At 36.4% G+C, this 11,524-nt stretch overlaps 1 protein-coding gene across 1 annotated transcript; it reads right to left on the bottom strand.

Annotated features, from left to right (window-relative positions):
* Positions 1-8,859: 8,859 nt before the first annotated feature.
* LOC127800062 (uncharacterized) lies at positions 8,860-10,877 on the bottom strand. The gene is made up of 4 exons (XM_052334465.1): positions 10,471-10,877; positions 10,266-10,351; positions 9,966-10,168; positions 8,860-9,598 (listed from the first exon to the last, which is right to left on the bottom strand). Exons 1-4 carry the CDS (start codon positions 10,707-10,709, stop codon positions 9,497-9,499), a joined length of 630 nt encoding a protein of 209 aa, XP_052190425.1. The 5' UTR covers positions 10,710-10,877; the 3' UTR covers positions 8,860-9,496.
* Positions 10,878-11,524: the final 647 nt, after the last annotated feature.

Below are 11,524 nucleotides of genomic sequence, written 5' to 3'. Positions count from 1 at the left end.
CTCGGTGACAGCCTCTCGGAGAGCATCATCCTCCTGTGCTATGTTCTTTTCTCAGCGAGGTCGCCGATGCAACTCCTCATCTCGGCCACCTCCTCTCAAGAAGGAGGGTTGGTTCTTGAGGTCGCTAGAAGCCTCTTGGTGAGGTGAGCCTTCTCTCAGCAAGGTAAGAGCTCCTCTCAACATGAGCCTCTCTCCGCCGTGTGTTCTCTCAGAAAGGCACAAGGCTCCTCAGCAGGCTGTCTCTCGAGAAGCTTTCTTCCCGAGAGGCTTCCCTCCTCGAGGCCTTCTTCCTCTCCCATTCTCTCCCTGTAACTGATATGTATATTATGTATATATATATATATGTGTCTATATGTATAACGAGCTTCTTCTGTTGTTTCTCCCTGCAATTAATATATATATGTATATATATATAGTATGTATACTTATGTGAGTAACAACAATTGAACCCATAGGCTATGATAGGGCGCAATGGCATCCTATGCTCTTATAATGTACGCTCAAATCCCTATATCACATAATATATATAATTTCTATATCATACCACACGTGACATGCTTATAGGATGTAATATAATATTTTTGTGTCCATGGAGTGTGATGTGTCTTTAAGGGAACGATGGTCGAGTAAGTATTGCCTCGAGGCATCTCCTACTGAGCTTGGAGCTATTCTTTGGCAGGTCCCCTAGGGGCCAAGACCCTGCTTCGGCAGCTTGTCGCGAGACTCACCTTTTCCCAAAGGACCCCTTAGGTTGACCGGGCTTTCGGGAGGGATTCCTCTCAAGCCCATCCGATTGCTACTGTAACACTCCACTTTCTTAGGGCGTGTTATGCCTTAGAAAATTTGGTCTTATTTTTTTTTCTAAATTACATTATTCCTGAAATTCCCTAAGACCTATCTAGTGCTTAATTTACACTCTAGAGATAAATACAATCTTATAAAGCGGAAGCTGAATCGAACCTGCTCATGGTATTACATAAATAACCGAAGATGACATTTATTATAAAGTTGATACATAAGCTACTGAAAATAAATTAAAACGTACATAATTCTTAAACTATTAATATTACAATATATCAGGGTACATTTACTCGTTTCTTGACGTCTCGCATCACTACACATCTTCAACCTCTGTATCATCACTGCAAATCCTGACTGGAATGTCGAATATTCCAGGGGTAAACCTAAGTTAGATGATGAACCATCTAAGTAAGGATACATTATGTTATGTCATGTGTGTATGCAATGTCTTTCCTCGTAGGTGTCAACTGCACCCTTCATGCTACCTACCATTTTAGCGACCACCTCTTTCGAAGCCGGAGTGTATGGGTGCACCCTAGGTAAGGCAGCGGTGCCAGTTCGTACTCCCTACGGCCTTATATGCGTGTGATCAATGAATCAACGTGTATTTATGCATTTCATAATCATGTCATGGATGCAGTCTACGTGATGGGTACATTTCATAGTATGTCAATATGATGAAAGCATTCTCGAAGATAAACATTTATAACCGTACTAAGCTTGAAACGGTACACTTACTTCTAAGTTGTCTCGAAAGGCGTGTCAGCCTTGAAAATCGTGTCAAGCAGCTATTTCTCAATCTTCTTGCCCTCAATGACTCCTAAAACTATAAATTTATTTTTAGAATATTATTTTACTATTTTTTTCATAATTTCTACAATTTCTCTTTTATTTCTAAGCCTTATCTCTTCAAAATTACATAATAATTATCTAGACTTCCATAAAATCTAATTTCTTTTTACTAATATTCCTTAAATAACATTTCTAGTACTCTGAATTTTTTTTGGAATTTTTCAAATTAATTTTCTATTTTTTCCTTATTTCCATAATAGAAAAACTATTTAAATAAATGATTAATTTAACATTTTCTAGAATATTTTTCACAAAACAAGACACAAACAATATTCCAGATTTAATAAAATTTTTGCAAAATTTTATTTTTATTTTTCTTTATTTCTTTATTTTTCTTTTTTTTATTTTTTCTTGCGGGCGCGTGGAAGGCACACGCCTTCTTCCCATTTGCGGGCGCGTGCAACCACGCGCCCGACTGCATCATCTTCTCCGACGACCTCTCGCTACGGCAATGCTGCCGAGCCTCTATGCTTCAAACGAAGCTTGCTTTCCCCCTAATTCTGACCCTTCGAACCCGAACATAGCTTTAGAAATAAAAAAAAAAACACAAAATACCTTAAATTGGCGGTTGAACCTTCGGCTCCAGCGACTTGCGTGTTTTCCGACGATGCTTGGATCTCCTTCTTCTCTACTCCGTTGGCCACCAAAATCACCAGAAAAATTGCTCACACCTTGAGGATCAAAACCCTACTCACGAAAGCTCTCAAATGCTGCCCAAATACCCAATCTTTGAAGGAAAGATCTCAGATGAATGAGGTTGCTCGAACGTGACTAAGCTCCCATCCCAAACAAAAGATTGTCCAAAGTAGCTTTGATAAGGTTGTCCGGTGCAAACAAAAGCCTTTGCTAAGCTCCCATCCCATGCTTCCACCTTTTGTGCCTGGATTTTGGGTTCAGAACCTAAGGCTGTTGGCTGGTGAATGGAGGAGCATTGGAAGTAACAAACATTAGGAGGCACTGGGACACAACATAGGGGCTGTGATAATGATTCCATTCCAATTCTGGAAGATGCCAACCGTCTGTTTTGAGAAAAAGTGAGGGTAGAGGGGGGCACTTACCCATAGGGGCTGTGTTTCTTGGTTGCTTTCAAGATCTCAGATGAATGAGGTTGCTCGAACGTGACTATTTATAGTCGAAACCCCGCCGCGAAACGTCCCATCGAGGCACCCATGTGCCCTAAAGGGCCATCCCGACGTCCTTTGGAGCATTTAAGGCTTCCCTTGCCTCTGGTGGCCGATTGCAGGCGCGACCATGCTCTGGCCGTGCGCCTGCTCTAGATTTTTAACAATTTTTTTATATACATATATACATATACACCTTTATATCATACATATATACATACGCATACATCTATACATATACCTATTTATATACACTTATACATGCATATATACCTATTCATATACACTTGAGTTTTTAATAGTAAAAATCCCCAATTTCGATACAAATTTCTGATATATATATTTTTTTTTCTATATACCTTATATCATGAAATTTCAATAATATCTAATATATTATTATTATTTATTTTAAACTATATGCAATGCATTTTAACTATGATTATGTCACACCATTTATAATTAAACTATATACCAATCAATTTATTCACAATATGATTATACCTTACATACATATATAAACACTATTTATATGATTTCATACTATGATTTAGACTAAATAAATTTATACTTACCCTAATAATTTCTTTAGGGTCTCAAAACATTTCGATTTATTATTTACTATGACTTAGGGTATTACAGCTACTAACATGTAGGTTCATCCTCGGTTAACTGTAACAGTACCGTGATCAACCCTCTTTGACTGGATAGGTATAACTGTTCTATATTCAATGATAGCATGCTTTACTTGTCTATTGCATTATTTTCCTACATGTGTTAACTTAAGCATCGGAGGGCATATGCGGGTGAGGAATCCCCGCGTGACTCTTAACTTGTTCCCGTGAGCGCAGATATACCCCAAACACGTAGGAAATCAATCCCGAATGATACCGAAGGTGCCCTTAGAAGACCATCTACAACCCCAACTAGGATATCGAGGACCGGAGCTACCCAACGCTTATTTCCACCAATAGATGCCAGCTGTCCATCTCACTCTGTCTCGGCTCCAGCTTTCTCGCATTACAAATTCTATTGTCGTAGTTTCCAGGCTATAACAATGGGTGAATTGGGTTTTTCAAAAACATTTAACTTTTGCTCTTTGTTGAAAAATCTTTTTAATGTGATCTTGTAACTTGAGATTATAATAAATATGGAAATAGATAAGCATACAACCACATGACACAATAGAATTTTATAGAGGTTCAGCTCTATAAAGAGCCTAGTTTTCTCTCTCAAGACTAAATTTGAGATTCTAGAGAAAATAACTCTAGCATGTAATTGGAGCTAGAACCAATAGAAAATCCCTTACCTAAGCAAGAATAAACACCAGCTTACCATTTGCATATACAATCCCCTCACATTCAAGTGAGCAAATGACAAACTTACAATCAAGAGTTTCAATCAAACAAGTAATCAGCAACGGAAGTAAATTGTTCACTGGCACTTGAACTCTCTTGTTTGAATGCTCTTCAAAGTTTGTTCAACATGTATATCCTTCATTAACAGCTGGCTCTCATTATATAGTGATCATTTAAAAAAATAGTTATTACAAACACAAGGAGAAAAGGGAATACCTGAAGGCTTTTAAAATACTTCAGCTTTTCAGCTTTATCTTCAATGTTTTAGCAGCTGTTAGCATCAACATAAACATAAGAGTGCTTTGTACACAAGGTCAAACTAATAAAGATAAGGGGACAACTTAAAGCATAATTGAGCATAAACTTTATGGAGACAAAAAGTAGCATATGTATTAGAGCAAATCAAAATCTTCAAAAAGCTAACTAAAAGTAGCTTTATTTCAAAAAAAAGAGCTTTACCTTTATGCATGGGAATCTTAGGTCTGAGTAATAGGGTACAAAAAAAAAAAAAAAAAACCATGGCATATACCTCTTGGCGTGGACCGAAAAAGATACGAAGAACAAATTAGAGATGATCATTTAACTTCGGTTGACTGAAGTTAATATAAAATCAAATGTCAATGATCTAGTTGCCTTAAGTTGACTGAAGTTATCTAGTGATTCTACGAAAAAAAAAAATGGTCTACTTATCAGTCGACTGAAGATGGAGGCCAAACATTTTGGTCAACTTCGGTCGATTGAAGATATTCTTCAGTCGACCTAAGTTACACATAGACAAACACACACTTTCTGCCTTAATTCAATCGACTGACACACAGCTTCGGTCGACCAAAGATACTTGGACACGAAAGAAATATAAAGCATGCAAATGTATATAACACCTTTGAGCACAAATTTTATAGGAATCATTTTTGTAATTTTTGGAGAGATAAATTTTTGTAAGCATCAAAATCATTTTATTTTAACACCCTTGAGTATAACAATACATAACCACATATCCCATATGTAGTTTTTCTCTCTTGGCGATCTTGCTCCATCTTGAGTCACCAACACTTGATGCCTCCATGCTCCTTCACACCAACTCTTAATGTTTCATCTTTATTTTACATAGATTATTGTACAAAACAATTTTGATATCTATTAAATGAAAAATAAATGGAGACTTATGTTTCTCTTACATACCAAATAAAATAATAAATTACATATTTAATTACATTAAATTCCTTTAAGATTCATCCATTCATTCAATCACATTGAATCTAGTCCATGATCATCCATTCAATCTCATTGAATAATAGCATATCAAAATAATAAATTTGGGTTTATGTAATATATGCCACTTTTTGAACCATTAACATCTCATGTTAAGCCTCTTTTGGTTCTGCCACTCAATGCAATGCCAATGCATTTAGACGTCCACCAAAAGAATGCAACTGGCAAGCTGATAGTGTTCATAATGGTCTAGTATTTTTAGTTGTGTTACAAAAAACAGTCGACTAGTTACACAAACCTATCAATTGTTCTCCCATTGCAATAAGGCTAAATAGATTGATATATCCTGAACTTAGGGTGAATTTTTAATTTTATCCTATTTTGACCTTTGTTTGATCAATTTGATTATTGAACTTTCACTTTTGTTTTAATTTTATCCTCAATTGAGCAAGCATGTGTCGCTACTTATGTGGCGGTTGATGTGGTGGCTGATATGTCAAATAACGAACACTTCAGCAAGAACGATGTCATTTCTGGGCCTGCACGTCCAAAACGACACCATTTTTCCATGCTGATCTTCATTTTCTGTAAATCCGTTGCTATTTTAGTGGAAGAAGAATTGAAACAAGGAGAGTTGCTTTCTTGGAAAAGAGTAGCCAGAGCCCACCTTTATCCTAGAGACCATTGGAAGCCCAAGCCCATCGACTTCCTTCTCAACCATGTCTTTCTCATTCGACAGTGACGACGATGATAGTTGATCCATTGACACTGTAAGGGTGGCGGTGGTTTTCAGCAACCCATCTAAAAAATGGTAAGAACCCACCACCAGCTCAAGTCGAGGACTTGACTTGGAGCTCCACTTGTCCTGCCACCACTCGGCCCCACCTCTGTCGTTACTGCCACGCTGGAGAAATGAAGGTTCGAAATTGACAACTAGGAGGGCGTGCTGTTTGAATCGGTCTCTGCCTTGCCAACCCAAGAGTACTCCATTCTCTAGTGGATCATGGGTAACGTGGACAACCCCTTAATGGGCCTCAACAAGCTGCTCCAAACTAACGCCCTTATATCTGTTCTTCCTCTTCCTTTTCCCATCTCCCTCACCGTCGACTTCCTCCTCTCCAAAACCCTAATCACGAAAGGGATGGGGGTTTTATGCACAAGAAAAATGACATTTTTTCCTTGTGCAACAACATAGCAAATGGCGTCGTTTTGGCCATGTTTATTGATGAACAAGCCCAGAAACGACGTCGTTCTTGATGACGTGTTTGTTATTTGACACATCAACTGCCACGTAAGCGAAAGCACACGCTTGCTTGATCGAGGACAAAATTGAAACAAAAGTGAAAGTTCGATGATCAAATTAAAGCAAAGATCAAAACAGGATAAAATTGAAAATTAACCCTAAGTTCAGGATATATCAATCTATTTAGCCTTGCAACAAATGGTCGACCCTTTGTTGAAGACTATTGACTGTTTTAGTAGGTTTAGCAAAATTGATCGATAGTTTTTCTAGGTCTGCCAGAAATAGTCGAGCTATGCCTAGCTTATGTGTGACCTTCTAAGTTCACAATCATGTAGCAATCAGGACACATCAAACTCTTTAATGTTGATCAAGTACTTCAATCTACTATGAAAAACTTTTCATTTCCTTAAAATAGCTAAAAGGTCTTAAGTGACCTCTAGCATAATGTTAAGATAATTCTAATGGAAATGAAGTTAGACTTTAAGTAAATCTATTAGGGCTTTCGATTACTGTGCACTATAATCCTTCCATTGACTAACATCCCAACCAAGTAAAAGCCATAGATTGATCAAACTCACAAGATTCGATAACTATACCAAGATCCAGTATAGTGTGATTGAGATGAAACATCAAAACTCCTTCCAACATCAGAAACTCTTTTCCTATCATACGTACCTTGACTAGAGGTTTACACATCATAAACCAACTTAGACCACATAAGATGTTCACCTTACACCGAAGGTCAATGGATCCCATCAGCAATCACCTACCTCTATACAGTACTAAATAAAGATCACACAAAGAACATTTCCACCTCTCAAATTAAATGGTTCCGCTCAACGACAAATATTTGACACTAGTACACAAGACAACTATATCATTTTCGGTCTAAGGACTAATCATTAATCATCTCAACCATGTGATCTATTACATGCGTCACATTGAGTAGATGTTCAACCAATACCTATCTGCATGTCTATCACATGCATCTCATGTAATATGATATGTAACTCACCATCATTTATCATTAGTATCTCATACTAATCAGAGTTAGTAGTCCATGATTGATTAATCATAGTTCTCTTCTAATAAATATTAGGAATATGAATAACTTTACAAAATTTTGTGTTATAGATCTTTGTCACATATTCTTAACAGGTTAAAAATAAGATCATCAGGATATCTAATAACTTATTCATATACAATTGGAGATATATATGAATGAAGATATGACTATTTTATTAATTGCAAGATTATCAATTCATTATCCCTATTACGTATTAAATGTCATCTAAATCTAATATTAACACATACAACACTAACATTTGTTAACCCAAGAGACCTCAAAATTCAATTGACTACACCCTGATATTGAAGACAATATCAAAATACAGTGTAGCAAGCACCCCTAATTAAGAAATCCCTAAAATTTATTTGAGCTAATGTAACCCCAATACAAAACCTAAATTGGACACAAATTTGGGGCGAGGTAAAAATCTAGCAACCAAAGGAGTGTTCGAGTGGCTAAGAATGAAATTGGCAGATGTGTAATACGTGATTAGGAACAGTTGGACAAAAAAGAACTATTACTCTTCAAGAGAAGAAAACGAACAGAGGAACTCTTGAAGGCAGTCCTAAAATGTTTGAAAACAAACAGATAAAACACATCAGGTCTGTGAGTTGTACAATGATGATATCTCCTTCAAGTTTGACAATTTGTGCGATCGAACTCTGCAATACAACCAGGCCAAGGTGAAGTGAAGCTGCTCAGCATCTTCCTCATCTCATTGCCATGCTCGGCTTCGGCTCAAATGCATTCATCCTTTATGAATGAATACATGCACAAAGGCTGGCCTAATTAAAGAGACGCCTTAATTAGGAAATACCACTTGGTATGGTTTTTCAAATAAAAGTATAATCTCCATTTAATTTGTGTGTCGCAAGGGAGTAATAATTAGGTCGATAGTACGTTTATAATCTCCTTTTGATTTGTGTGGCCTTATAACAGAAAGGAATAAGCCACCTCTATTAGTTGGGTAGAAGATCATAATTTAAAAAAAAAAAGTAAATTAAAAATGTTTTTATTGAATGTGTTCGCTTAATAACAAAACAAATAACTACATAATATCGAAAGAAAACAAGAAACAAAAAAAAAAAAAACAGAAAGTAAATGCCAACTCACGTACACAAGAGAGGCAACAACACATGCGTGTTCAGACCCTTAAATAGATCCTACACACAACACAAGTGTTCAACCCCTAATTAATCCACTATATAAGAGAACAAGAGACTTACAAAAATCGATTACAAAGAATACATCAAAGAAAAAATCACAAGAACTTATAGTACCGATATCGATGATTCCGATATCGATGATTTAAACCAGAGTACATACACTCAATAGCCCGAGCAATCTCACTCACAACAATTATCAAGATCTCTCTCACATTCCATAACAGAATAAAAAAGACCGATACAAGAATAGAATTTTTCGATATCTCTAAGGTTTCTGCTTATCGAAAGAGACGAAAAGTCGAATGCCCCTTGGCCTTTTCACTTTGCTTTATATATTGGAAGGTTACACGGCAAATCAGATCGACAGTCACGAATAAAAAAAAGTCTAATTTAATCTTATTAAGTGTCAATCATCAAGATAGTGATTGAAATAAGAGAATATAAAACGTAAAACATATAAGAATATATTAGAAAATCAACTAATTGAATCAAAATATAACAGTTTTCAACTCTTGTAAATTTATTGTGGACTCTGATCTTTTGAAGTATTCATAATAATTTATTAAAAGGCACAGAAAATCAAATTGCATTAACAGATAGATTGATTTAGCACATCCTATGTTATATATATACGCAGATCAAAGTGGGCAGGCACATCGATGGTGGTTGATGCCTATCTATCTCTGAGTCTGATCAGTGCCTTGTTTGGGGGTGCCACTGACTTCACCACCATCGGCCCTTTCCATGAACGATTCCACCTCCTCCTCCATTTTTTCAACCTGCATTAACCCTTTAATTAGAAACGCATTCTATGTCATCATATGTTCTGTTCTTTCTCAATTTACAACAACTACGGACATGAAAGTTTAATGGACTCTTTAATTTAAGGTTCTAAAAGTTTAGTGGGGGTCTACCTTTATATGCCTGCTTATTTGTAAGTTATTTTCTTTCATGATTAGCAAGAAGAAAAACATATATCAAATTTAAATAATTTTTTTTAAATAAAAATATAATTTTAATATTTTATATAATAATACTCAATATTAATAATTAATTAATTAATTACCAACGTTGTTAATAATCACTAATTAATGAATAATTATCTATAAAACTCCATGGATGTATATCACTTCCATTATGGTCAACCTTATCAATGATGTCTCCGGCCAAATGGGCATCTTTAGCCGTCTCCTGGGCCACGTTTTCGATGAATTCAACGGCATGGCCAAGCCGTCCACCTTCCGGGAGCTCACCGGCCACCTCCTCCATCACTTTCTCCACTCCCTCAGCCACGTCTTCGATAACTTCCGCCACATGGTCCGCCGTCTCCACCACGGCCTCAGCTTCCTCTGCACAACACAGTTCAACGACAAGTTATAAAAAAATCATCTCAAACCAAAGCTTATAATTCAATAAACTAGAATTGAATACTGATCGGATCCTTACTGCTGAACTTGAAAAGCGGCCCCCATTTGTGTCTCAGGAAGGGCAAGCCGAGGGTCATCATCGCGGCCAGAATCCAAGTCGCCGTGCTGAAAACATCCATTAATTAATATAATCAAAACGATATAACAGCGACGCTTTTTGCAATTCAACGCCACTATAAATGGATATGTGTGTGCGTGTCTATATACAAGTCAGAATTTGTTACTTTGGCCACAAGCTTGGAGGTGGTTCTGAAGGAAGTGGGCCTCCTGATTGGAGGCCACCATGGACGACCAAGCCCCTGGTCTGAGCTCTCCGGCCATTGCAGATATGCAGAAGGCCATTCTGGGGCTTTGAGAATGCCAAGCAAGAACTGGGTTTGAAGATCTGGGCTCGAGATTGGCAATAGAACTTGATCTGCAGGCTGTTCAAGCTAGAAGGGGTGATCAATCTTGATGTTGACATGGGAGTTGGTTCGGAATTGTAGATTACAGCTTTGTAGTATGGTGAATCAAATTTTGGGGAAATCACAAGGCAAAATGACAGATTTGAGAAGGGTATTCTTGAGATGACCGCCCTGTTAGTTTATATTAGGAAAAGTCAAGTTATAGAAAGTAAGGCTGTAGGTTAGGTGATAATTAATCCACTATTGCGACACCCTTTTATAAAGTCAATTAGCGTGTTTTTGATGAGAAGGATTTCTCATTTGGGGTCAATTGCTTGTTCCACCGGATCACAGTTGCTTCTTAGAGAGTTTTTTATATTATTGCTTGGATCCGTCAAATATAAATTCTATGTAAATGAGTATATGATCATTTGATGGGATTTAAAGTCAAAATTAACTTCCTGATGATATTGTTATGGTCAAATTAGAGTTTTAGCATTTGTTGTGGTTAATCACCTATTGTCTCTTAACTAATTAATCTAAAAGCGTCAATAAAGATAGTTTAAAATTTTGGTCAATAACAAAATCATAAAAATCTTAAAAAAATTAAATTTTAGATTTAATTTTTGACAAAAATATTATATTGCTCGCGTCGGACAACATACGATACGATGACGTGACAACAAAACACTAATGTAATTCTTGATATATGCAGGTATTTTTTTTTAACTTAATATTGGTTATTTGTTATTAGTGATTTAATGAATTGCTTGGTTATATTAATTATAAGAATTATTTATAATTTGTAATTGGAGACTTTTTTTTTAATCTATTCAATTGTACCTATAATTAAAAAAAGTATTGAAGGGTAAACAAAAGAGAATAAATTTTGAAA

This window comes from Diospyros lotus, chromosome 4 (genome assembly GCF_014633365.1).
Source record: "Diospyros lotus cultivar Yz01 chromosome 4, ASM1463336v1, whole genome shotgun sequence".
Lineage (NCBI taxonomy): Eukaryota > Viridiplantae > Streptophyta > Magnoliopsida > Ericales > Ebenaceae > Diospyros > Diospyros lotus.
The sequence above is the reverse complement of the archived record's forward strand: the minus strand, read 5'-3'. Positions and strand labels throughout refer to the sequence as shown.